Source organism: Tiliqua scincoides, chromosome 13, assembly GCF_035046505.1.
Source record: "Tiliqua scincoides isolate rTilSci1 chromosome 13, rTilSci1.hap2, whole genome shotgun sequence".
Classification (NCBI taxonomy): domain Eukaryota; kingdom Metazoa; phylum Chordata; class Lepidosauria; order Squamata; family Scincidae; genus Tiliqua; species Tiliqua scincoides.
Window position 1 is genome coordinate 8,189,551 of NC_089833.1, and position 27,464 is coordinate 8,217,014.

A 27,464-nucleotide genomic window follows, 5' to 3' on the forward strand; every position below is an offset into this window, starting at 1 on the left:
GCATAGTAACTATCAGAAAGATTTTTCAACCGTGCAGGTTGTCTTCCTGCTTTTAACAGTGTGGAAATCTTTGAAAGTAAGGTAATAGCCTTGCTCTCTTGACATGTGTGAACACTCCTTGGCTCAGTATTAGTTTAAAGACTTGTCTGCTGGAAGTGACTACAGAAGTGACTTTGTTCTTCTGTGAATTTTTTTTTTTTAATTTGCTGCGGGCTTAATTCATCGCCACCTGTCTCTCTTTCTTGCATCTTAACAGAGGCTACAAATTGGGGTGCTGTTCTTTTTGGGACGTATCTTATGTTTGCTCTTACTGAAATCCATTGTCTTGACTCTCTCGAGGCAGTGTAAGGAGTCCCTTGCTATGCTTTTTGTTTGCACCTACTCTCTTTGTTGGGAGAGCCAAATTGGGGTCCACACAACCTGGGCTGGCCCAAGACCTCCTGGCACCTGAGGTGGCATGCCAAATTCTGCCCCCTCTCCATGGTGGTGCATCAGCCTCACCTCCTCCTGTTCCCTGGATCAGAAAAGTGACTAAGGGATGGAGCAGAGGAGAAGGCTTAGAAGAAAGGAGGCTGGTGGACTGGTCTAAACTCTCCCCTCCTTTGTGTCTCCTCTTCTGCTTCATCCTACTCTTCTTTTCCAAACCAGGGAGTGGAAGGAAGGAGGAAAGAGTGGTGGAGATTAGTGGGCAGGCAATGTAGGAACCCTGCCGATCTACGCCAGGGGCACCCAAACCCCGGCCCTGGGGCCACTTCCAGCCCTCAAGGCCTCACAGTGCAGCCCTCAGGGAGCCCCCAGTCTTCAATGAGCCTCTGGCCCTCCAGAGATTTGTTGGAGCCCACACTGGCCCGACGCAACCGCTCTCAGCGTGAGGGTGCCTGTTTGACCTCTCGTGTGAGCTGTGGAATGAGGGCTCCCTCCACTGCTTGTTGTTTCACGTCTGTGATGCAGTAGCGGCAGCTAAGGAAAGGCCAGCCTTGCTTTGTGCAAGGCCTTTTATAGGCCTTGAGCTATTGCAAGACCTTCATTCATTCATATAAGTTCATCTTTAATATATTCATTTGTGTAAACTTATGTACCGTATTTTTCGCACCATAAGACGCACCTGACCATAAGACGCACCTAGTTTTTAGAGGAAGAAAACAGGAAAAAAAATATTCTGAACCAAATAGTGTAATAAATATTTAATAAATTATAACAGAATAACATTTGAACCATGTAAAGGGAACAGCAGTCAACAGTGGCATTAAGAACCATTATCACTGTCATTAACAAATGGAGAGAGTACTCTAGGTCTGAGTACTCTAGTTTTCTGGAAACCCCAAGAACTCATCATCGCTAGAGTCAGAATTTATGAAGCTCATTTGCTCACAATCACTGACATCACTTTCTTCGCTGTCTTCATATAAGATACAGTCTTCACTTCCATCTAAGGCATTGCTAATGCCACATTTTTTGAATGACTGTACAACGATCTCCTCCTTTACTGAGTCCCATGATGTTTTCACCCATTCACAAACTTGAGTGATGGTGGGCCTCTTCATTCGTCCAGTAGATGTCAGATCATGATTACCAGCAGCCATCCATTTGTTCCATTCTTCTCTCATTAAGACCTTAAATGGCTTGTTGATGGAAACATCAAGAGGTTGCAACTGGCTGGTAAGACCTCCAGGAATTACAGCTAAATGAGTCTTCACTTCTTTGAAGCATTTTTTTGTTGGTTCGCTAATATGTGCTCTAAACTGGTCAAGCACTAATAAGGCAGGTTTTTTCAGAAGTCCTCCAGGACGTTTGGACCACACCTTTTCAACCCATATTCTCATTCCATTTTCATCCATCCATCCTTTCTCATGTACATGTACAACCACTCCTCGCGGAATCACTTCTTTTGGAAATGTTTTCCTTTTGAAAATCAACATGGGTGGCAATTTGGTGCCATTGGCACAGCAGGACAACACAGCTGTGTAATGGGTCTTCTCATGCCCTGAAGTTTTCACAGTGATGGTTTTGGCACCCTTCAGATCTACAGTCCTATTAGATGGCACATCAAAGGTTAGCGGGACTTCATCCATATTCCCAATCTGGCCAATTTCAAAGCCATTTTTCTTCCTAGCATCAATAACAAATTTATGAAAGGACAGAATCTTAGATTCATATTCTTCTGGCATTTTTGCGCAATTCTAGTTTTGGTCCGCATAGCAAGACCACATCGCCTCATAAATCTGTAGCACCATGATGGTGATCCTGTAAAATCCTGAATGCCTTTCTCTATAGAAATGCGTTTCGCTTCAAATATGATCATTTTTGTCGAGACAGAGAAGCCATTATTCCGGTGACGTATGATCCATTCTTTCATGTCCACTTCCAACTGTGGCCACTTTGCAGCATGCCCACAGAAAGTGTGCTTACTGGTACTTTTATCTGCTTTTTGCAGCTGATCCTCCTGTTTCCTCCACTCTCTAATCATTTTTTCAGTTGGAGGAGGCCCAAAATGTCTCTCCGCTGCTCTGTTTCCATGCTCCTTAGCATATTTTACTACCTCTAGTTTAAAAGGAATTTTATATGCTAGCCTTTTCTGCTTTATCATCCTTGCACTGATAGAATGAGGTACTGTAGTATTTTTCTGCAAGAAATGAAGGAACTGTCAGTATCATTTCTTCAATGTTTACCATTGAGCACTAACCATTTGCTTTAACTTTTTTGCTGCAGTCCTATACACAACTTTCCTAGGAGTAAAGCCCATTAAACACAACGGGGCTTACTTCTGAGTAGACATGCATAGACTTGTGCTGTTCTGATGTGTGCCTGGGCTTCTTCGGGTGTAGGACACTCCCAAGAACATCCACTTCTCAGTGGGTTTGTGGGACTGGCCCCCAAGCACCGGGACCCCCAAGACCGCAGCCTTGATCGCTTTGGCCAAGTGGGATATTGCATCGTCCCCGCCCCGTGAAAGAGCATCCGCAAGCCACTAGAAGGATAGTCCCCTTGATTCTTTCTAATTGGGTTGCAGGAGGGACAGGGCTCCATTTCAAAACAGGGATCTGAGTTCAGATTCTGCAGAGGCCCCTCCTGAGCCACGCTCCTTGAGTTCTGGACAGTCTCACGGTTTATCCCAGTTCGGGATGAGGCGATCACATTCAGAAGGGGCTTCCACAACGTGGCCCCAATCCTGCACGAAGTGAGGATTGCTGCTGTAGTGCCTGAAGAGCTTCCTCCTTCAACAGAAAACCTCATTGGAAGCAAATTTACATGGAGGTAAATTCCATGCAAAGAAACCGAGACAATGTGTTTAGGACCAGGGCCTTAGTTCCAAGCAAGGTCTGAGTTAGCATCTGGCAACTGTGCCCTCGACACCTATACTTGGAAGTAAGTCTGTCTCCCCCCCCTTCGATGGAAAGTGCTTCCCAATGAAGGCTCCTCTCCCACGTACACTTACTAGCAGTGAAGTCCTATCCCAGTCTTTCAGATTTACTTCCGAGTAAGCATTCTTAGGATCGCGTCTTGCGCCATCCTGCAATCCTGTCCACACTCACCTATTGTAATTCCTGTTGACTATAGTGGGGCCTGCTTCTGAGTAGACATACGTAGGATTGGGCTGTAAGACCGCTGCCATCACACACTCTGTGTTGCAATCCTATAGGAATGTTTACTCAGGAGTAAATTCCACTGTGTTCAGTGGGGCTTACTCCCTAGTAAGTGTTTCAGGCATCCAACATTAGGGTGTGATCCTATGCACCCTTTTGAAGGGGGGGGAGTAAAGTCTATTGAATTTGGGAGAGGGTTTACTTTGGAGTAATAGTGCTTAGGTCAGACAACAAGCTGGACAAAGACCTGCCACTGATTTCACCGACTCTCCCCCTTTCTCCCGAGTAGGCTTTTTTCACAATTTCCTTCTGTCAGCTGCTTCGGCTCTCAGTCGGATCCAAGCAGTGTCTACTCTCAAGTCAGTTCCCCAGAGATCCCTGAAGCCTTTGAGCACAATCCTCTGCTTGTCAGAAGCCCAACTTCAATGGGGCTTACTCTCAGGAAAGCGTGCACAGGATTGCAGCCTTGCCAACCAGCTCCTGTGCTTAGAATGACACCGTCGGTTGGCCTGTGGATTGGGACCATTGAACAACAGAGAAGGCTCCAGATCTCCGGCTCTACAGTTATTATTATTATTAAAGTCTGTGTGATCCACAGAGTTGATGCACACCAAGAAATGCAGTGTCACACTGTTTATCCCCCCCAACAGTGTCACACTGTTTATCCCCCCCCCCCCCCACAGTTTAGGAATGTCACTGTCAACACTGCTAGGATTCAGCCCAATATTATGCCTATCAACTCAGGCATAAGTCCCATTATAGTCAATGGGACTTACTCCCCAGGTCAGCGTGGATAGGATTCCAACCTCTTTCAAGTTCATCTCAAAGAGTAGTGAGCTGTTCACATGCACACTTTCCTGGGAGCAAGCCCCACTGAACATAATGGGACTTCCTTTTGAGTAGACCTGCTGAGGATTGGGCTGTCAGGCTGCAATCCTACACCAGGGAGTAGGTCCCGTTTCACACAAGGGGACTTACTTCTGAGTAGCTGTGCACAGGCTCGAGCTTTTAGGCCATGGCCCCCGAGCGCCAGAAGGGTTCTGCATGGGAGAACGAGGGATCCCAGGACAGTCGGGGAGGGGGCGGCCAACCCCCCAGAGGCTGCTGTCGTCCACCCCTCCCCACACACACCCACACACGTGTCGCAAACTGGGTGTGCGGAGAGCGCGTGGGAGGGCGCAAGCGAGGGAAATTTGAACCAGAAAGCGCGCAGGCAACGAGCGCAGCACAGCGAGAGGCCCGCCTGTTCTGATGCCAGCGGAGCTTCTGCTGGGTCGGCTGGTTCTGGAAGCGGCAAGGAAGCGCTTTCCCGACAGCAGCAACCCGAGCGGGCGCACACCTTCCTCGGAGCACAGCCCCGCCCTTGCGCTCTGCAACAAGCCCGGCTGGAGAGGCGCCCGAGCGAGCGGAACGGGGGCAGCCACGGAGGAGGCATCGCCTCCTCATGCTCCCGCAGCTCGATGCAACAAACAGGAGCCTGGCTGCGGGACCGGCCGGTGCCCGACTGAGATGAGAGCCAGTCCGCACCTCGGCTGGTCTCCTCAGACGAAAGGTGCTCCCGGGACAGTGTGGGCAGGCATGCAGCTGGAGGCGCTGGAGAGGACCCTGAGCGATGGCAGAGGCCACGATCCCAGCCGCGCTTACCCGGGAGTAAGCCCCGCTGACGAGAACGGGGCTTACTTCCGAGTAGACGTACCCAGGACGCGGCTCTGTCCCCGCCAAGACACACGAGCTGCCACCCCTGGGGGACCCGCCGGTGCCCGACTGAGAGCCCAGTCTGCACCTCAGCGGGTCTCCTCGGAAGAAAGGTGCTCCTGGGACAGTGTGGGCAGGGCTGCAGCTGGAGGCGCTGGAGAGGACCCTGAGCGCCGCCTGGAGCCGCTTCCTCCCCAGTGGCGGCTGAGGGAGGCGCACTCCGTTCCCGGAGGCCACGATCCCAGCTGCGCTTACCCGGGAGTAAGCCCTGCTGACAAGAACGGGGCTTACTTCCGAGTAGACGTGCCCAGGACGCGGCTCTGTCCCTGCCGAAGTGCGCCCAGGCGCCTACCTGGCCAGCAGCTCCTCCACCCGCCCGGCTTCCTACCGTCTCTGGTCTCACTGGGCCACGCGCTGCAGTATTCGCTCCATAAGACGCACACACTTTTCCCGCCACTTTTTTTGGGGGAAAAAGTGCGTCTTATGGAGCGAAAAATACGGTAAATTTATTCAAATTTTAAATGTAAATTAATTCTTTTTTCCCTCGGTCCCCGACACACTGTCAGAGAGCTGATGTGGCCCTCCTGCCAAAAACTTTGGACACCCCTGATCTATGCCCTGAGGCAACTGTCTCAGTCGGCCTCATGGATGGGAACGGCCCCGCATACCGCTCTTGCTTTTCTACTCAGTTGGGAGACTATTTTAGGTCCTACTGCCTAAGTGTGGGTGTGCATCATAAAAAGAAAATACTGCTTTAGGAAGCCAGTGCAATTCAGGCTCCCTTCTTTGGTCAAAGTGTTGCACTCACAAAAGGATGTGAATGCTCGAAACTTGCAGTTTGAAGAAGTTATTTGGGTTCTTATTCTTCTGAAGAAGTGCACAGGCATGCTGTCTTTAGTGCCTTTGTCCTCTAGTTACTTCCATTCCATGGCAACCCGCTCAAACTGTCCTCCTTTAACAAAATCATTTCTGCTCTTTGTGTATTGAGTGTTCCACGTCCAACCACAGAGCTAACCTCCCATTCTCTTGCGCACCGATTTACTCTCAAACACTTCCCTTTCTTTCTTGATCCCCCTTGGACCTTCCAGACTGCTGGCTGCAGCTTCAGTGGGAGAACTGTCCCTATTTTATGACCATTCCTATCCCAACTTGGAATGGGTACATGAGGCTGTGGGAATGCCTCCAGGTGTGTGAGGGAATGCCTCATGCGATCACAGCCTCTTAGGTTGCCAAGCTAGGGCTAGAATTTATGGAGCTAGAACAATATATGCAGTTAGTTAGTTGGCAACCTTCAGTCTCGAAAGACTCTGGTATCGCGCTCTGAAAGGTGGTTCTGGAACAGCGTCTAGTGTGGCTGAAAAGGCCGATTCGGGAGTGACAGTCCCTTCCACACTGGGAGCAAGTGCAGTCTGTCCCTGGCCTGTCTCCCTGGCTGTGGGCCTTCCTTCTTTGCCTCTTAGCCTCTGACTGTTGGCCAAGTGTCTCTTCAAACTGGGAAAGGCCATGTTGCACAGCCTGCCTCCAAGCGGACCGCTCAGAGTCCAGGGTTTCCCACTTGTTGAGGTCCACTCCTAAGGCCTTCAGATCCCTCTTGCAGATGTCCTTGTATCGCAAATATATGCAGAATGTTTCAGGATTTTGCCTGTCAACCTTATAATACATGGGTCTCCAAACCCCGGCCTGGGGGGCCAGATGCGGCCCACAGCCAGCCTCTATCCGGCCTGCGGCCAGCCTCTGATCCCCTGAGGGCCTCTGGCCCAGTTGACCAAACCCAACCAGAGCTGTGCTTGTGGGGTGGGGGAATGGGGGTCCATTTAAGTGTGTGCTTTATTTCTTGGGCTGTGTTGGTTCTTGGAGAAATCCTGTGCATTGGGCCTATTCATTTATTCATTCATCTAAGTTCCATCTTTAATATATTTATTTAAATTTTATATTTGATTTTTTTTCCCGGCCCTCCACACCGTGCCAGATATTTGATGCGGCCCTTTGGCTGAAAAGTTTAGAGACTCCTGTTATAATAGATAGTCTGGGTTGCTAAAAGTCTGGGGATTTTCATGGCCTGTTTGTCAACAGGTGGTCATGCAACCTGCCTGTAACCAACCAGGAGAAAAATATAAGTAACCTTCAATATATAAATTGTGGATTGGTGCATTCTGTGTCTATAGGGAATACCCTTGAATCCCTCAATGTCCACCCTGTTCTCATTAGGCAGTTATGGAACCTTTAGTACCCTACCTCATCAGACGTATCTGGGACGCATGATATTGCGGGGAGGGGAATCGTGCTGTACTAGGCAGACATCCGAGAAGGAGCGCCACTTTAAGCCAATTTTAGCATTAAGCTTCTTGTCCTGTCCGTCTCCCTCAGCCACGCAGGCTGTCAGAAAGCATTTGTCCAAGCAGCCTGTGCACAGCAGAGGCGATCAGGATTTGGAAAGCCACACGTATGCCTGTGGTGTGCCTATTTCTGTTGAGGGTAGAGAGAAGGCTTGCATCACAGCATTGCCTGCTGTTTGCTAGCCTTTCCAAAGCTTTCTTTGGGTGGGGGGGGGGTGCGAGCATTTTTGTGAGCTCAACTGTTGGCATTTGGGTCCTTTTGATTTTCCAGTGCAGAGATAATGAATAAATTCAAGTCTTTTTATCTGATAAAAACATAGTTGAAATGATTCCCCCACCCCGGTTCTGCTGCATCCTTGTTCTCTTGGCTTTGGAGGACAATGCAGGCTTGAATTTTGATCTATTTTCTAAATACAGGGTGTCGCTCGGGTTCGCATCACCCAGTGTGGAAGACTGTGGAAGGCCAGTGTGTCAGGTTACTCAGCGTGTGGTTGGTCTGTGGAACTCCTTGCCACAGGATGTGGTGACGGCATCTGGCCTGGATGCCTTGAAAAGGGGATTGGACAAGTTTCTGGAGGAAAAATCCATTACGGGTTACAAGCCATGATGTGAATGTGCAACCTCCTGATTTTAGAAATGGGTTATGTCAGAATGCCAGATGCAAGGGAGGGCACCAGGATGAGGTCTCTTGTTATCTGGTGTGCTCCCTGGGGCATTTGGTGGGCCACTGTGAGATACAGGAAGCTGGACTAGATGGTCCTATGGCCTGATCCAGTGGGACTGTTCTTATGTTCTTAACTACAATTCCCAGGAGGCCTTGCAGGTCTTCTTGTTGTCTGGTGTGCTCCCTGGGGCATTTGGTGGGGTGTTGTGAGATACAGGAAGCTGGACTAGATGGGCCTGTGGCCTGATCCAGCGGGGCTCTTCTTATGTTCGTATGTCACCCCCCTAATGGACCTCCTCCCAAGCAGCAGGCAGGACAATGTCCTGGGCAGTGGGCGCAGCGGTGCTCTGACACCCCACCCCTGCTAGTTTTTGGCTATAACTTTTCATAGAATACAGGTATTTCAACACGGTTCGTTTCATTACATTCTACATGAAATTGCACTCGAATGAAATGTGACATGATGGTATTACTCAAAAATATCAAGGTTTAAAAAATTTTGTCCAGTAAGTGGTGTCATCCCTGTGTGCGCATCACCCGGGGTTGCACCCCCTGTTCCCCCCAGCACCACCACCACCTATGCATGTCTTTCATTACAGGCTTGCATACCCAAATTGAAACTTCAGCGTGTTTTGGGTTGCGGTTTACCTGGGAGTCCATTCATTGGGGCTTCCTTCTCAGTAGACACGCCTGGGAGGCCACAAGGGGAGGGTCTGTTGTAATTGCAAGGCACTTGTTGCTGGGTTGGAAGGGCAGCCATTCCTCTCTATTTGTTAGTTAAGCTTTGTTGCTGCACTCTTTGCATGGATTCTTTATAGTCATACAGATGCCTCCTCCCCATGTGAGCTTATAGATAGGATAGTGCAGATAGGTGGAGAACGTGTGTGTAGTTTCGTTGCTGCAAACTAGAGAGGGATTTGTGACATGTGATCCAAAGGTCCTTCCAAGGCTTGTTTGTGCAGCACTGAGTCTGCACTGATTCTGCTTCCTAGTACATTTGCTCTACTTACAACTAAGCCTCAGTCTGTCAATGGTTACTAGTCCTGAAGGCCCCCACAATGCCGCTTTATAGGGGAGGAAATGTTGGGGAGATGCCTGAGAGTTGGCTCTGTTTAGGCTCCGAGGCAAGTGGAAAGCATTAACAGTTGAGACACTGTTGCACAGGCCTTGCTGTCGCGTTCTTTCAGGAGCAATGCGCTTGACTGAATCCCAGGTGGCATTCCTGGGTCAAACATTTGCAAATGGACTTTCCTCCAGAAATTTGTCCAATCCCCTTTTAAAGGCATCTAGGCCAGGTGCCCTCACCACATCCTGTAGCAAGGAGTTCCACAGACTAATTAAACACTGGGTAAAGAAATACTTTTCTTTTGTCTGGCCTAACTCTTCCAAAACTCAGTTTTAATTACTGTCCCCTGGTTCTGGTGTTGTGTGAGAGGGAAGAGAACATCTTCCATTCTATGAACTTTTCTGCAGTTTGCTGACAATGGGGCGGGGGAAACAAAATATAGTACTTGGGCAGCTGGACTAACATAGAAATGCTACTGTGGCTAACTGCAAGTCTCGCACAAGGGTCTCCATTGCCTACTACTCTGAAGGTGGCTTAGCGCAATCCAGATGAAGTTCTGAGTATACTGTATCCGCTAGGCCTTACTGCCAAGTAAGTGTGTATAGGATTGCACAGTTAATCTTGTGCTGAAAGTTTAATGCAAGGAGAATGATGAATGTGCATCAGGATATAAAAGCACCACTGCAACATGCTGTCAAGTGTCCTTGGATGCCACAAGAATGGATGAAGCTTTATCATATAGCTGCCTTGCTCTGATACGTTCCATTTGAGACTGAGCAAAGGAGAATAAAAGAGGAAGTGTTCATGGTGTTTTTGGCTATAGCGTATATTGGTGTGTGCTAATGCAATGTCATTAGCAATAGGAAAAAGGAAGCTGAGGCTATAACTATTTCACAGTTGGCCAGACTTCTATTAGTAGCTGAACTAATAATTACACATAATATTAAGTAATGATATTCATGATAATTAGGCTTCTCCAACATACATGCTGGGAAGGCTGAATAATGGATCAGAATATCACTGAAAGAGGGGGTAAGGGATTAGCTCGAGTATTTGTATAGTACGTTCTGAGAGTACAGAATGCTTCAAGTGTGTTCCCTTGAGGGGAGTTCTTGCAACAAGTGAGTGTTATTATCCCCATATCGTAGATGGGGAAGACTGAGGCTGAGGGTGGCAACAGCTTGCTTAAGACCACATAGGGAATTCATGGAGGCAAGATTCAAACTGGAGAAAGTTCTGTTGTGCAGTTCAGTCTTTTACATTACAAGCTTATGCATGTTTACTTAGAAGTATTCAGCATGTATTCAGCGGGGCTTACTCCTGAGTAGGCACCTAGGATTATGCTTTTAGTCATCCCCCTGCACCAGCTATCTCTGATACATAAACTGATGTGAGAGATAGTGTTGACAAGGGACTTCTTTTATTAATGCCTGGAATAGCAATATTGGGCTGTATGTTTTGGTCTTGCATTAATGATGGTATCAGGATTTTATCAGTTTACTGTTGTCTACAGGAGACTGAAAACAAAGTCATATGCCTGATTTCTGCCGTGCATGCACCGAATGTGCTGTACTAAAGGATTAGTTAGGGTGGTGAGTAAGCTGGGAGTGTGAAGTTCACTATGCTGATTTTACTCGCCTTTGGTGGAGCTACAGGTTTGGTCCAAGAATATGTAGTGCTGATTATTGCACAGCCAAAGAATATTTCAATTCATGTTTCAAATGGATCCATCAATTGTATTGTAAAATAACCACGAGAGCAGAATACGGTTCCTTGTAAGACTCTTAATATTATATTTATTGGTGGTTATAAAAACTGTTTCTGGCTAGATACAGAGGAAGCCGTGGTGCCAGAAATTAAGGGGTGACTGATTCCTGGAATGGATAAATTAATGGACATCTTTCGTAGGAGAAGCACAGACATTCAAATTGTACCTTTGACCAATTGGTGGGCAGCATCTATAGATGATGGTCAGAGTATATGTTGTAATTTTGTGCCTTAGGGTAGACTTTTAGGTAATTGTGAATTCACTGATTAAAATGTTTAAAATGCCAACTCTATTCCACAATCTTTCATTCTACGCTGTGCATCATGAGTTGTGATTATCCCCATAAAATGAGTGGGGTAATGACTAGGGAACAAACTTTCACTGACTCAGGCAGCCACTAATATAATAGTTGCGTAAGATGGGGGCTTAGTGTGGCATCAAAACATGCAGTGGTTTGTGTGCACTTATGTTGAACCAACCCAGAGATTCTGAATCTGCGTGAACACAGTCTCAGGCCTGGTGGTGTAGAGTGTGCAATCTTTTAGTAAACTTGTCAGTATCCCTAATCTTTGAGGAGACGTCCTGGCAGCCCCACTTTGCGAGCCTTTCTTCTATACCTTTTCCCCATATATTATAATAATAATAATAATAATAATAATAATAATAATAATAATAATAATAATAATAATAATACAGGTATTTCTATACCGCCTTTCTTGGTCCTCAGATTTCTCCTCGGACTTTATTCAAGGCGGTTTACATAGGCAGGCAATTTAAATCCCCGTAGGGATTTTTACAATTTGAAAGAAGGTTCTATCTTTCAAGAAACCACAACATTCAGATGTTACTTTCTTGATCTGGTCACACATTCTGGCCTCCATCCTCCCACGCTCAGAGCAGATGGAATAACTCGGCTCAGCTTGTCAGCTGCTTCAAGGTCTTGCCATTCATGGTGCTGGTGGCCTCGAACTGGCGACCTTCGGATGTTATCTTCAGGCAAATGGAGGCTCAACCCTCTAGACCCGACCTCCTGCCCAAATGTATGTCTTTGTATCAGGCCATAGAGCTTCCAGAGATGTTCTATGTTTGCCCGAAGAGAACATTTACAGTGGCTCTGCATGCTGGACTGCTGAATTTCAAAAGCAGCTTGTCATGGTGTGCAGGGAGCTGCTCTATGGGGAATTTAGAATGGAAGAGTGTGTAGGCAGAGTCCAAAGCAGAGTGAGTGAGTAGGCAGAGTCCAAAGCTAACTGAGCAAAGTTAGGCCCTGTGGTGGAAGAAGGCATTCAAAGGAGGCATAGGCAGACAACAAAATGACTGCAGTGCCTAGCAGTTAGCGACAGTCCTCCCTCCCTTGTTCTCTCCACTGGTTGGTCTGGGGCTATTTGGGGACTTGGTAAGTCACCCCGGCTACCACCAAGGCCAGGAGGCCAGGCAGAAAGAAAGCCACCTTGGAAAAACCTCACACCCCTATCAGGAAAGGAGTTCCCCAAATCTGAGGGATTCCCACTTGATCAAAAGCCAAGTGAGAACCGAATGGTAAAGGGAAACATGGCTGGCCCACTCCCATAGGAACTGAGACCAGGCAGGTAATCAGGAAACAACAAAAAGTTTATTAAATGACTGAATAAACAGAACAAACAAAAAGAGGAGGAGATGAAGAGGGTCAAAATGCTAGGTATGTATTGAAAAAAACCGACAAGATGGGTGACTGGCAAGAAGTTGCTTAAAAGTTGGGTGAAGAATAAAACACAAATCCTGAATGGAAGTTGCTGGATCCTTGTCGCTATCCTTAACTACTCACACGGTCCTGGAGGAGATGGTGTGTCCTTCAGTAATGCATGGGTGGTGCATCAGTGACAAACCAGAGATGACTGCAAGCAGTTGAGGGCATATGAATATGAAACATCTAGGGTCAACGATGAGTTGTGACACCTAAGCCCCTGTATTATTCATTAATTATTATTAACAATAATTATTATTAATTATTAGTAGGTATTGTACCTACTTTCCTAACATGGTCAGATGGTTTTGGATACCCAAATGGCTGTTGGCAACCTTCAGTCTCGAAAGACTATGGTATTGCGCTCTGAAAGGTGGTTCTGGAACGGCGTCTAGTGTGGCTGAAAAGGCCAATTCGGGAGTGGCAATCCCTTCCACACTGGGAACAAGTGCAGTCTGTCCCTGGTCTGTCTCCCTGGCTGTGGGCCTTCCTTCTTTGCCTCTTTGCCTCAGACTGTTGGCCAAGTGTCTCTTCAAACTGGGAAAGGCCATGCTGCACAGCCTGCCTCCAAGCGGGCCGCTCAGAGGCCAGGGTTTCCCACTTGTTGAGGTCCACTCCTAAGGCCTTCAGATCCCTCTTGCAGATGTCCTTGTATCGCAACCCAAATGGCTAGAATACACCAATTTCAGCAACAGGGTTAGCCAAATTCCTTGGCGTGAAGGAAATCCAGCCAAAAAGAACATCCGGTCCTCATAAGGTTTCCAAGCAGTCTTGAGAGAGACCTGCATCATGGTAGACCCACCTATAGGGTGTCTATAATGGCCAGGTCATTCCTCTTCCAGGGCAGCCGTTTAGCCCCTCAAAAGCCCCTTAGCGTTGCACCTTGAGGATTTAGCTTGAAACTTTGCAGATTCAGTGTTCAAATCTTTGTGTTCTTTTTTACAACAAGGAGTTGAGTTGACGTCCCCCCCCCCCGCCCACCAGCCCATAGTGCGGCAGGATCTGTCAAAGTATTTGGCAGAAAAGGGCAGGATGGTTTTTGAAGGGAGGCGGTTTAAGAGGAGAAAGGCCTTGCAATTCAAGTGGTGGCATTTGCTTCGGGGCACATTTGGGAGCTGAATTCTGTTGCAACTCCCCTGATGTAGGGATGGTAGTAGAAGGGACTGGTAGCCGTTTTGACAGCGGAGTACTGAGGTGCCGGTCTTGCCTCGCATATGTACACACCTCGTCGTGCAGAAAAAGGGCAACTGCTGTCTTCATGTGCCTGCAGTACTTCTCCAAGAGACACTTCTGCTCCCCACCTGTACACTCCAGCAATCACTTAAGCCAGTGGAAGAGCTCATTGAGCAGGCAAATCTCAGGAAGCTTTTTGCAATGTACACACAGTTATTTTGAGAGTATGTAGGTAAAAGGAGGTATTGGGCGGAGGAGGGTGGGTGGGTGTCGGAATATAATCTCCCCCCCCCCAGACTTATCCTGCACTTGCCTTGCAAGTGTGCGGTGCGTCAAGTCCCTTTTTGTTTGCTTTTCCCCTTTTTTACGTTGCTTAGTAGCCAGCAATTTCTTTTGCATCAGGTAATCCTCTCTCGAGCCCTCCCAAGGTGTTTCCGATTCCTGCAAATGCTGTCTGCATCCAGGGGACAGTTGATCATAGGGTTTGTTCCTTAGTGCAGGGGGGAAAAAAAAGTCTGTGGCTTTTTGTTCCACTGCGCAAACTGGTACTGGTTCTCCTTCTTTTTGGGTGCAGCTTGCCATTTTTTGGGGTGCTGCATTGCTTGAGAGGGCAGTCCACATCAGAGATGTGGGGTAGAAAAGCTGGCGGTGAGCAGGAGACATGAGTGAAAAGGCAGAGAGCGAGTGGATGCTGTCTCGGTCCATGTCTCTGCAAGCAAATTGATCTCTCTCTCTCTCTTATATATACAGATATGAAATTCGTACATGATTGAGGCAGAGGTGGAGTTTGAAACTTGGGGGAGGCGATGGAGGGAAGATGGTCCAGCCATAATCCTGAGGGGTGAATGGGGAGGGGGGGGTGTCTCATGGCTGCACTCTGTTCTCATGGAATATTAATGGGGCCAAGAAGATGCCTGTGGAGGGGTGTCTACCTGCTGCCAGGCAGCTGAAGAGCAGAGGAGGGCAGGATTCATTCAGTCTGCTACTGTTTCTGCTGCTGTTGCCGCCGCCGAGCCGCTTGGCTGGAAAGGAGCCAGCAGGTGCCCTCTGCTTGGAAATGGGTGTCATGCTGGATTTGTTTGTCTTGTCATCCTCCACCTCCTTGTCCCCTCCTTGTTGTCTTCTGCCTGCTTCTGCTGCTTTCCCCTCCCCCGGCTGTTTAGGCATCTGCATCAGTTTTGCCTATGTTGGCTCATGGATTGGGGAGGGGGGAGATAATGAGCTTTTGTGCAGCTTTTTTTTTGACTGGGGAGGGGGCTGCATTTTTCTGCAGTTCCGTGACATCTTGGAAGAAGAGCCTTGTCTGTCTGCAGAGAGGGGCATGCGGGAAGCAGGAAGAGCGACAATTTCTGAAAGGTGGTGTGCGGAGCAGGGCTCAAACCTGTGGTCATCTCTCTCTCGATGCCTCTCCTGTTTGTTATTCCAGTTGCTGCTTGCAGCTGGGCTGGGTGCTCTCTTTCAGGCACAGAAATCCAAATGATGGGATTCAAAGAAGCCAAGGGAGGGGGAAAAAAAAGATACCGAGAATGAGTTTGTTTGCAGGAATGTCTGCGAGAGGTTTGTGGTGTGGACTGCTCCTTTAGTACAGGAGATGCTCGAGGCAGGAAAACTGGCATCGAACCTTTCAGTGTTGAGATGGCACCCGCAACAGAAGGCTGGCGAAGATGCCAAAACAGTGGATTTGCCATTTCAGTTCTAGTCCAGTCCCCCTGCCTCACTTCCTAGCCTTTTCTGGCTTCTTCAGTCAAAATGGGCTGCCCCTCACCTGCACCTTGAAGACCTACACGCTCTTTTGGGTTCAAGGGGGTTTGTTGGATGCCTCTTTTCTGCTGTTGTTCCCCCTCTCCGCAGGGTAGATCAAGGCACTCAGGAGCACTGAGTGTCTGACTGTCTGAGAATTCTGTTCTGCTGTGCCGGTGGAGCGCAGGGAGGGGGGAAGGTTGACGGGCATGATTATGGAGAGTAATTTCCAAATGAACTGAGTCTGAATTAATCTTGGAGGTTCGCCCTGAGCAGACGAGAGAGGCCACTGCGTGTGAGGGAGGGTGGCACTTTTGGGGAGGCGAGACTCTGAAATGACAGCCCTGAGGGCATCGGGATCAGATTCAATTCCCCAATTTTGTAGGGGGTCTTCCCACTTTCCCTGTGATCTGTGATGGAAAGCGATCAAGACGTTCCCAGTCGTGACAGCTCCCCTCCGTTTCTTGTGCAGAGTCATTTTTTTTTTTAAGAAATGTGTTCTTCGCAACAGAAACTGTGAAATGCACCCTGTCAGTTCCAAAGGATGTTTGTCCCCCACAAGAGATTCTCCTCCTCCTCCTCTTTAAATCCTTCTGCAGTGGCTGCGGTAGCACTCCTGCCCCCAGCGTGTTCTTAATTTTTAATTTCTCGACACTGTGCATTGCTTCTTTAAGTGTGAAGAATAACAAAGCTGGGTAGATGGAAGCGCGTCCCTTCTAAACTCCTTGCTTTCTCTCTTTTTTTTCCCAACTCTCCTAGCACTCTTGTCCAACCCAGCAAAGCACTGGCGGCATACCCTGAGCAGTATAAGCCTGCTGGCTCTAGCATGTGAACACGCGTGTAGATTTGCACACATGTATGTATGTGCGGAGGAGGTCGAACTGCCCCGGTACCATGTCGTCTTTTGGAAAGCTGACAGAATACTTCACCCTCAGGAAGTCCAGGAATGAATTCCGATCAGACCGGAGGAGTAGCAGGCGAAGCGGTAGCTACTGCTGTAGTATCACGGAATGCAGGTAGTGGGGAGAATTCCTCCTTCATGTTCTTTAGTGTGTTTGTGTGTGCGGGTAATTGGGGTCGGGGAAAGTGTGCCTCTCTTGCTGTTTGGTGATTAGGGTGACGTTAAGGCAGGATTCTTGACAAACAGGTATGTTGGGTCATTGCTGCAGTTTCTAAGCCAGCTATTTTCAGCCACTGTGCCGTGGCACACTGGTGTGCCGTGAATGGTCTGCAGGTGCGCCACGGGAATTTGGGGGAGGGTCGTTTATTATTAGGGCCATTGGGGGATGTTAGACCTCCCCCCATCAGCAACATGGTGTGAATGATCAAAAAGCTGATGATGTGCCCTGAAATTTTTAGCACCTTGTCGGTGTGCCCTGAGATAAAACAGGTTGAAAATCACTGTTGTAAGCACGAAGAGTTTGCCCGCTTGTCACCTGAAACAGGTTTCAGATCTAAACTGGGTTTAAATCCGCCTCCTCTTCAGTTTGTGTGACGTCTTGTTTTGTACAACATTTCGTATCCATTTTTCTGTTTAAATGGCAGTGCGGAAATCCTGATTCCGTCAAGCTTTGGAGGCTAAGTGGGAGATGGGATGGATGGGAGAGAAGCAGATGATTGTTCACCTTGGTTAAACCCCTTGTTGTGCAGTGTTCCTGTGCAGCTCCTTGAACTGGAATTTTAAGACAGTGGATATAGAAGACTAGTACTTGTGCTACTACAGGAAGATTTTCCTGCTTAAAGTGGGAGGTTGGACTAGACAGCCTCTAAGTCCCCTTCCAGTTTTGTGATTCTGCGATTCTGTTCACCAAATCTTCGTCTGTGATAGCGTGAACAGAAGCACGCTTGATAGTTGCGCAGCTGTTCATGAGTGTGTGTCTTAGGGCCCAATCCTACCCCTGCCCACTGTGCCACAGTTTAGTGGTGCCAAATGGCTACCAATTTTCACCCCCTCCCTGCGTTCCCACCCCCTCTCCTTGCCCCGGAATGCCTCCCTGCCACTCAGTGGTGTGCTTACTGTCACGGGCTCCTGCTGTTCGTGCCTCTCCCCTCCCAGCCGCCACAATGTGCCTTATGGCATGTTTGCGATGCCTGTTACCAGGGCAGCCTGCAGCCACCAGTGTTGCTCTGGCATAGGATTGAGTTGTTAATGTCTGTGTAGTTCACATGTGCTTGAAGAGTAAGAGCACTTAATGTGTTTGCTTGGAGAATTGTGTTCACTGAAGTCTTGAGGGGGATGTTCTGGTACTCCTCTCGATTCTATAGCAGTGCAGCAACTGTTACCCTGCACATTCCTGATCTCGTCTGATCTGGGAAGCTAAGCAGGGTCAGGCCTGGTTAGTACTTGGATGGGAGACTGCCTGGGAATACCGGGTGCTGTAGGTTTATACCATAGTCTTTCTATGCCCAATCTCATCTGATGTCGGAAGCTAAGCAGGGTCAGGCCTGGTTAGTACTTGGGTGGGGGACTGCCTGGGAATACTGGGTGCTGTAGGCTTATACCATAGTCTTTCCATGCCCGATCTCGTCTGATCTCAGAAGCTAAGCAGGGTCAGGCCTGGTTAGTACTTGGATGGGAGACCGCTTGGGAATACCAGGTGCTATAGGCTTATACCATAGTCTTTCCATGCCCGATCTCATCTGATCTCGGAAGCTAAGCAGGGTCAGGCCTGGTTAGTGGGGGATGGGAGACCGCCTGGGAATACCAGGTGCTGTAGGCTTATACCATAGTCTTTCGAGGCTGAAGGTTGCCGTCCAACCTTCCAACCACAGGTGTTGCTCCCTAACGTGACAAGTGGTGCTTGGCCATGTAGATTATCTTCTAGGGTTGGGAAGTGTCAGTGTATGGCACTGCTCAGCCTGGTCCGACCCCTTCGGAAGTGGAAACGACTTGGGGCACCAGAGCACTGATAGTAAAGTAATAAAAAATTACTGATAGTAATTGTGGGGAGGTCTGGACTTAGCCCTTCAAATAGGTTGGGCAAGGAGGCCACAGAGTGGTTGCAAGAGGCAGCAGCAGCTTGAGAAGCTTCTGCCCTGATGGATAACTGTGTGTCAAACCTGTTCCCAGATGACTTGGAGGAAGTGGGACTTGCAACAAAACCAGCTGGTCTGTAGTACAAGTAGCTACTGGATATGTTCTCTGATGGACATCAGGAAAAAGAAGTGCTGGCTCCATTACTGCTCTGGGATTATAAATATCTATTGTTTAAAGAGAAGTTTGTACTCATTTACCTAGTCAGGCTGTTGATCCATCAACATAGACTGACCTTGGTTGTCCAGGTCTTCAGTCAGGAGTTGTTTCTTCTCTACCTAGAGATGCCAGGGATTGAACCTTGAACCTTCTGCCTAAAAAACAAGTGCTCAACCACTGGGCCATGGCCCTTCCACTACTCCTCTTAGGGTGTTACAAGTAGTGTTGATGTTGAACTCTGCAACTAGCTGGCCTGGTTTGAGTTGGAGGGTCAACCGAGATGAAATGCTTTGACTCCAAAATGGAGCTGAAAAGACCTGGAAGGGCCTAGGCTTCCTTGAGGACCACTAGGGTACCTGGTTCCCCAAAATGATTTTGCATGGCTCTAATCTCTTATGCCTGAGGAAGGCATCAAACCATGAGCACCCCAGAACCTAGATAGCTTTAGGCTAAGGTCAGGCTTCAGCCCCATAAGGTTCCTGGTTCCAGTCCCTGGTGCAATGATGAAGAGGTTGATCAAAACATACTGAAACAAAAACATAATAGTTCCTCTCTGTTTTAAAATATTAATGTCGACAGCAGATCCGAAGCTGCCTCTGACATGAGTTGGAACTCACAGGTCCCTTATGAGCTAGAAAAAAAATGTAAAGGAAAATGTGAATGTCCTTGCATGAGCGAAGCTTGGTATTAATGTCAAATGATGCTCTAGCTACAAAATCAATAGCAGCCAAATTGGCTGGAGAATTTGCTTCCTTTGGCAAACTCCAGTCTTTAAATAGTAGAAAGTTCTCATCCTGCAGCTCTAGAATTGAGTGGGCCAAAATTTACACAACTGCCCAGTTTTTAAATACTTTTCTTAGGGAAACTGGCCATCAATTTTTTTTGGTCTCGCTATCACTGGCTGCAACCTGTGATCTTCTGTGCTGGGAGCAGACCAACCTCCTCAGGCAGCAAGTTCTCTCTTAAGACAGTCATATATTGCAGACTTGAGCTTCAGCTGTGCCCTGAAACAGGACTTTTGCTTTCTCTTCCTTCACTCCCCTAATCCTAATGATGAGGTGATGGTACTCTTACTCTGTGCCATAGCTAGAGGGGGTGCAAAGCACTAAGTTTTGCAGGAAGCCTCACCGCAGCCTCACCGCAGTGTGCAAGTCAACTCTTTCCCCTCCCCTTCGGAGTTAACCCTGCACCTCTGTATTGCTTCCACCACCTGGAATGGCTCGAAAGGGAAGGGGCCCCTTGCATGCTGCAGTGAGGCTTCCTGCAAAACTTAGTGCTTAGCACTAAGCTATGCCACTGCTCCTACTATCCCCGTTTAGATGTGTTTAAATGAACCAACTTGATTGCCTACGTTGCTTGGTCTTGAAGAAGGGTTGCTCTTAGAGATTTAATTTTGGAAAGTCGTGTCATAAGTATTTGGAAATCAGAGTAGCACATTTTGGCAAGGCAAATTGGTTGTAAGTAAGCCTTTGTCGTCGCTGTTGCCTCAAATTTAGTTTCAGAGATGAAATTCAGAGCCGTCAGCATGCGTTTTGTTTGATCCTAGAAAGACAAGACAGTTTGTAAATCCCGTGGCACGTGGAATTGTTCTTTTCTTGTCCTGGAAATGTTTGTTGCCTTAATTTGTTGTGTCATTTTTTTTTTTACCTTTTATATGCAACTGTTACCCTGCACATGCCTGATCTCGTCTGATCTCGGAAGCTAAGCAGGATCAGGCCTGGTTAGTACTTGGATGGGAGACCGCCTGGGAATACCGGGTGCTGTAGGCTTATACCATAGTCTTTCGAGACTGAAGGTTGCCAACCATTTCTTTTTTTAATGCAGAAATGCCCAGCCTCCCCAATACTCACTCCAGAACATGGCAGCTATAGCTGCTTATCACCTCTAAAAATAGAAATTGGATGGTTCCCTTATTTAGCTGTCTGCAACAGTCACAAGTCTGACTGTAGACGCTTGCATTGTAACGCTTAACTATACTGTCTATTTAAAACTTTTAATTGGTAGCTCAGGAGAAATAAATCCCATGCCTGTCTTGCAGGAACTTGCATGAGCAATTGCTCTGGAATATTTCTGGATGACAGGTATTTGGGATTAATAGTTATAGATGTATGTTTCTTTCCTTGGCTCTCCATCTCTAGAGACATCATCAAATATTGGCTGTGAATGTGTCCGGCTCAATACATTTCCTGGTTTGGTAGTAAATCTACAAATGATTCTACCACTTCTCCTCCTTGGGAGAAAACAGAGAGAAACTGAGTGGAATGGGAAGCGTGAAGAAGAAGAGTGTCACGGGCTAGAACTTCAGAAACGCTCTGGCCAAGCTCTCTCCTCTCCTCCTCCTCATCTCTTTTGTTCTGCTGTCCTCTTTCTTTTCAAGGAGGACTGGGAGGAGGAGGAGTGGGTCACTGGCCGAGTGTGACCCAGAGGAGGCCTCCCCACCTTCCCAGTAAGTCATTCCTATGTGGTGACGCACCACGAAGGGTAAGGTGTCTTGTGGCACCAAGAAGATGGGAAATCACTGAGTTAGAGCACCAATACTTTCTCCTTCCCCTGGCATTTCGTCTTCAGGAGAGAATTCCTCTTACAACTCTCAATATAAAGATAGTAAGTCCTGCCCAAGAGACTCAGAGCCACTGCAGTACTTACAAGAGATCAATTTCCCAAACATTTTACACAGGGTTGTATCCTAAGAAAGTTAGAGCACAATCCGAAGAATGCGCTGTGCCGGTTGACATCCCTCATGCCGGCCCAGAAGGGTCACAAACGTGCCGTAAAGCACGTTTGCTCCTACTCCAGAGTCAGCTGGGCCAATGCAAGGATGTGTGCCAGCCCGTGGAGGCTGCATCCAGCCTCTGTGCCAACAGAGGAAGGGAGGTCTGCTCCAGCTGAGGTGTTCTGGGGCGGTTGGAGGGTGGGTGGCAGGAGAGCGGTCAGTGGGACCAGGACCCAGCAGTTATGCTGGATCATGATCATGTTCCTGGGCACGATCCGGGCTGCTTGGATCAGATTCAAGTAGCCCCACTGGGGCTGTAGTGGCTCTCGCCGGGGTAAGGGGAAGCGATTTCCCTTGCTCCGGGCTGAGCTGCTTTCAACCCCAAACTCGCACTAGATATTGGGCAGGCCTACCGGCCTTTCTGTTGAGCGTAAGTTAGGATTGCGCTGTTAGTCATGTCTTAGTTCTATTGCAGCAACCGAATCTGCCCCCCTCTCTCTTACGGGCCACCAAACAAAACATGTTCTATTTTAGCCGCCGAGTGGTGGTGTCAAGGGAGGGAATGACATTTAGCTTCGGCTGCCTGATTGAGCTGCTTTGGCTTTGCATATTAAGCCACAAGGAGCGCACATCTTGCTCTCGGAGGCATTCTCTTTTCGAGGTTGCTCTTTCCCTCGTTTGCAATCCAGCCACAAGCAGAGAAGCTTCTGAAGCGGGATGGAGAATGATGTCATTGAAACGCGGGCAGCCTCTCCAAAGTACTTAACCTGTGATCCACCTAGCTTTGTTTCAGATCATTTTTTGGGGTGGAGAAAAGGGCGGCAAAGACAGAGGAAGGAGCGACGTTATCGGGATGCTTCCACAAACGTCAAGGCTGACATTTCCTGCTGCTGATGTCTCTGCCACTGTCTATCGCCTTCAAACTTGTGGCTGCCAGAGGCTAGTTCATCCACTCCACCCGATTCTCGTGGAAGGGAAAGAGACAGCCCTGGAGACCCTGTTTGCAGCTGGACTTGGGGGGGAGGGAGGATGGGCAGATGGGGGAACAAGGCACAGTGATATCTGTAGGTGGGTGCTGGCCATGCAGTGCTCAACAGTGATCATTAAAGGACCTGGAGTGAATAGAGTTTGCTCTAATCATTTCAAAAGCATTTCTGTGAAAACTTGCTGTCCTTTCTCTGCTGTTAAAAGTGACAAAGAACATTTTGAGAGGGTCATTGGAGAGCACAGGCTGCGGAGTGCAAACTACACAGTAAACTACGGAGATGCTGAATGTAGCCATAAGAACATAAGAACAGCCCCACTGGATCAGGCCATAGGCCCATCTAGTCCAGCTTCCCGATTCTCACAGCGGCCCACAAAATGCCCCAGGGAGCACACCAGATAACAAAAGACCTCATCCTGGTGCCCTCCCTTGCATCTGGCCTTCTGACATAACCCATTTCTAAAATCAGGAGGTTGCGCATACACATCATGGCTTGTACCCCGTAATGGATTTTTCCTCCAGAAACTTGTCCAATCCCTTTTTCAAGGCATCCAGGCCAGATGCCGTCACCACATCCTGTGGCAAGGAGTTCCACAGACCAACCACACGCTGTGTAGAGAAATATTTTCTCTTGTCTGTTCTAACTCTCCCAACACTCAATTTGAGTGGATGTCCCCTGGTTCTGGTGTTATGTGAGAGTGTAAAGAGCATCTCTCTATCCACTCTGTCCATCCCCTGCATAATTTTGTATGTCTCAATCATGTCCCCCCTTAGGCGTCTCTTTTCTAGGCTGAAGAGGCCCAAACGCCGTAGCCTTTCCTCATAAGGAAGGTGCCCCAGCCCCGTAATCATCTTAGTCGCATCCTTCATATAGTCCTAATATGCATACCAGCAAATGAGTCTGGCAGGGCCAGTGTATTCTCAAACCTGATACCATATTAAAGGCTGTCAGTTCCTTTTAACAATGTACTATAGCCTTTGTTAAATGTAACTTGTAAACAAGTTGAGAAACTGAGCTTGAAAGTATATGGACAAATGAACATAACTTCCACCAGGTCAGAACACCCGTCCATCTAGGTCAGTATTATTGTCACTGTTCTCCAGGGTTTGACTGGGGTCTTTCACAGCCTTACTTGAAGTTGCAGGGATTGAACCTGGGATTTTGGATTGGACCTGGGCAAATCACGCTCTATCACTGAGCAACAGACCTCCTGCATAGAAAATGAGTGAAATCTCCTTGTTTAAAAGCATTTAAGGATCAGTTCTTTGAGCCTTCTGGATGAGAGAGCTGAAATTATTTTTAAAAATCTTAGCGTTATCAGTAAGACCTCTTGGTCTGAGACCAAGTTGATGGACTTTTCTGGATATATGGTTGAAGCTGGATGATGGCTGCAGAAGATGGCAATCTTGAAAGGGGACTAGAACCTACAGTGTGTTTTAATCTGTACCTTAAAGACTCAAGCAACGTTTTAAATTATATTTTAATCTTGAGAGGCTTTGCACAGTGATGTCCTTGGGTTACTCGACTGGGGAAAAGAGACAATGCCCTTGAACAAAAGAGGTGGCAATCTATTATGTAGCGTTAAGAGACCTGTTAAATGCTTGATGTTGCTTTATTGGATGCTCATTGACTTTGTTAGGATAACCTGGAGGTCCTTGGGGGAAAGATGTGCCATGTACTGTTCCAGTCAATATCCTTCAGGAGTGCCACATGGGGATAAGTGTTGGCAGAAGCTGAAGAGGAATTGCATCTGAGTAAAGAAGAGTGAAGGAGCACTTAGGAGTGTGTATAAAATGCACTCTGGGAGGTTAAAGAGAAGAAAAAGTCTTTCCTGAAATACAAAACATTTAGGATTTGGCAACAAAAAAAGTCCCACGCATATTTGTTTTTAATAGTATGAAAGAACTCACAGAGGAGAATTGATTACAGTTGCATCCCAAATGATGTAGAGCAATGTTCTTCAAGCTTGGGATCTGGACCCCAATGGGGTCGTGAAGTCTCATCTGTGTTGTCACAGCAGCTTATAGGAATGAAAGAGGTTGAAGACCACTGGACTCTAGCACTACCAGGTAAAGGGGGGGCAATCTGGTATACCCCTGCAAGTACCAGGGGAACCTGCTCAGGTTTCTAGCAAATGTCCTAAAATAACTAGTGCCAGGCTTCATGGCAACTTTTCCTTCTCTCTCTCTCATAAGAATTTTTTATTACAGTGAACAGTGTTGGGAGGGCATTACAAGGGTGGGAAGTGGGCAGGGATGAGGTGGGCAGATAGGTGAGGGTGGGATTGACAGTGGAGTTCTCACTGGAGTTGATTGATTGGGGTGGTGGCACAAAAAAGGTTGAAGACCACTGACGTAGAGAACCTTGCCCGGCCAAAGCGCTAAGTTAGCACAGCTTCTTAGGTGCCTGCTACATCTTCCAGACAGTCCAGGTGGGGTGGAAGAGGTTCCTCTTCTGTTCCTAGGATCCTTCATACCCAGCCTGTTTTAAATATTTTGTGGGAGAGAAGGAGGTGTTAGTGAACCTCTTTCAGATCCCTCACTTTCCAGGAAGAAAAGTGCTGGAAATTTGGGAAGCTTGGAAACTTTTGGGACTTCCCCGGTTTCTTTGCTTGGATTTGTCTGCTTAGAGGAGGGGGCGTATAGGGGAACCTGAATTGCTGGAGCATGGGGCAGAAGACTGGAGGGCCCCCTCCGCATGCTTCAGCTGACCTTCTCAACCTTGCTACTTGGTTAGTTGCCTAGGGTGGGGGGCAGGAATGAAAAATAACTTCACTCCTGCCCCTCCTAATTCTTGCCTGCCTGGTCTTGGGCCCCTTTTCGAGGTCCCCCACCCTTCACAGATGCCCTTTGCTGCAATGGCTGCTTACAGGTCCACCAAGAACCGTGCAGGGATGCAAAGACGATCTCTCGAAAGCTGGGTTGCAAAGGAAGAACGTAAACTGAATGTAATCTTTCCTTGCTAGGTCATCAAACTATAGACCAGTGATTTTCAACCTTTCTCATTTCACAGCACACTGACAAGGCACTAGAATTGTCAAGGCACACCATCAGGTTTTTGACAACTGACAAGGCACGCCATGCTACCAGTGGGGGGCTCTCATCCCTAATTTCCTACTAATAAACGACCTTCTCCCAAATTCCTGTGGCACACCAATGTGCTGTGGGACAGTGGTTGAAAATGGCTGCTGTAGACAGAAGAAGCTGCCATTCATATGGAATATGAATATGCCATTCATATAGCTCAGTATTGTGAACACTGACTGGCAAAGGCTGATTGTTAACTGAAATGCTCTCCCACACCTCTTCAGATGATCCCATTTTAAACATCCACGTGTCTGTGGATTCTCTTATGCAGGAATTGGCTCGTTCTCCTTGAATTATGTAGGCAGGAGTTGGGATATATGCTATTGGAGGGTATGCAAGTGAATGAAACATTTATCGTAAGACTGATGTTAGCTGTCAATCACAGAGAAATGGCCCACTTGGTCTGTACTTGTCCTGGGTATGGAACAATTTTGGAGATCTCAGCTTTAACAAAAGTGAATTGCAGAAGACATTAAACTGCCGTTCTCTCCATTTTATGTGCCACGAGATAAAAATTTTCATGCAATCCACAATAATTATACTTTGAATGGCAAAGGAGGAAGTAACCAATGAGTAAATGGTATCAATTTTGACATAATTCCCAGATTTCCCATAGGTTCTTTCCATAGATTTCCTCATAGGTTTCCATAGGTATTCCTCAGAAAGCATAGAAAACCTCAGCTTTCCATGGGTTCTGGAACCTCAGAGTTCTTGGCAGTTCATGGAACTGTTTTGGGTTTTATTTTTTAATTCCTTTTTGTTCTAAGTTACAAATGTATGTAGTTCTGCTTCCCTAGAGATTCCCCTGAGTACACAGAAACCACTGCCTTATTTTTTGGTGGCCCTGTTTTGCTTCCAAGCCGATGGAGGGCATAATGACAGCGGCTCTGAAATAAACCTCAGCATATTGGAACTCTTTGTTAAAACGTGTCTTGAGTCTCCACGAGCCTGAGAGACCAGTTGTGAGTGTAGCTCGTTTCTCAGCATTATCAAGATGAATACTAACGTGAATGAGTGGCTTTTATTGTGCTTCCTCGAGGGAACAGAAAGCTATATTGGTTTTAAGGGAAATTAGACACATAGCATGACTGGAGGAAAAGCCTCGGTCTTGTTTCCGCTGAGAAAGTCTTGACTTGTGAGTCATGCTTGCTGAAAAGTATATTTGATACTGAATTCACCCACTGCTTTGTTGCTGAGTCACAGCCGGGTGGGTGGAAAGTTGCCATCAACTCTGGTTTTGTATGCAACTAGATGGAAGGAAGTAATTTCAGAGTTGGGATGTAAATACTGCGAAGTCTATTAAAGGTTGTGACTGAGAGGTATCTCCAGATATGTCACAGCCTTGCATAAAGAGGCAATGCATGTATTGAATGAACCACAGAAGCCACATCCTGAGTTCAGTTTGCTGTCACAGGTCATCTTGTGGCTCCCAATTTTAGCTAACAGTGCTGCAACATCTGAAAGTGTTTTGTTTTTTTTTCTTTGCAATTTGGGAGACTTAAAGAGCCGTAGACTCTTGTGTTTAGGGTGCCATTGACACCTACAGTATTGCGGGAGAAGTTGAGGCTCTCGCAGTTGTGGGGTCTAACAGATTGCTGAACTCCCCATTTCTTTTGTGTCTCTTTCGGGATGTCTTTCACAGTCACGTTGGGAGCTTGACAGTGAGGCTGCGATTCAGTTCACTTGTCAGTAGGACGTTGGCTCACCAAATTGGATCTTTGACGTTCGAATTGATCC

At 47.6% G+C, this 27,464-nt stretch overlaps 1 protein-coding gene and 1 pseudogene across 1 annotated transcript in view; both read left to right on the top strand.

Moving 5' to 3' along the window:
* The window catches only part of LOC136663868 (ankyrin repeat and fibronectin type-III domain-containing protein 1-like), a 473,183-nt gene that overhangs the window by 122,553 nt on the left and 323,166 nt on the right, over nt 1-27,464 (top strand). Inside the window, exon 3 of the mRNA XM_066640828.1 lies at nt 16,509-16,765. Within this exon, the coding sequence (XP_066496925.1) occupies nt 16,608-16,765 (158 nt within the window). The 5' untranslated portion in view covers nt 16,509-16,607. The remainder of the gene's footprint in view (nt 1-16,508; nt 16,766-27,464) is intronic.
* LOC136633920 (5S ribosomal RNA) lies at nt 20,595-20,711 on the top strand (annotated as a pseudogene).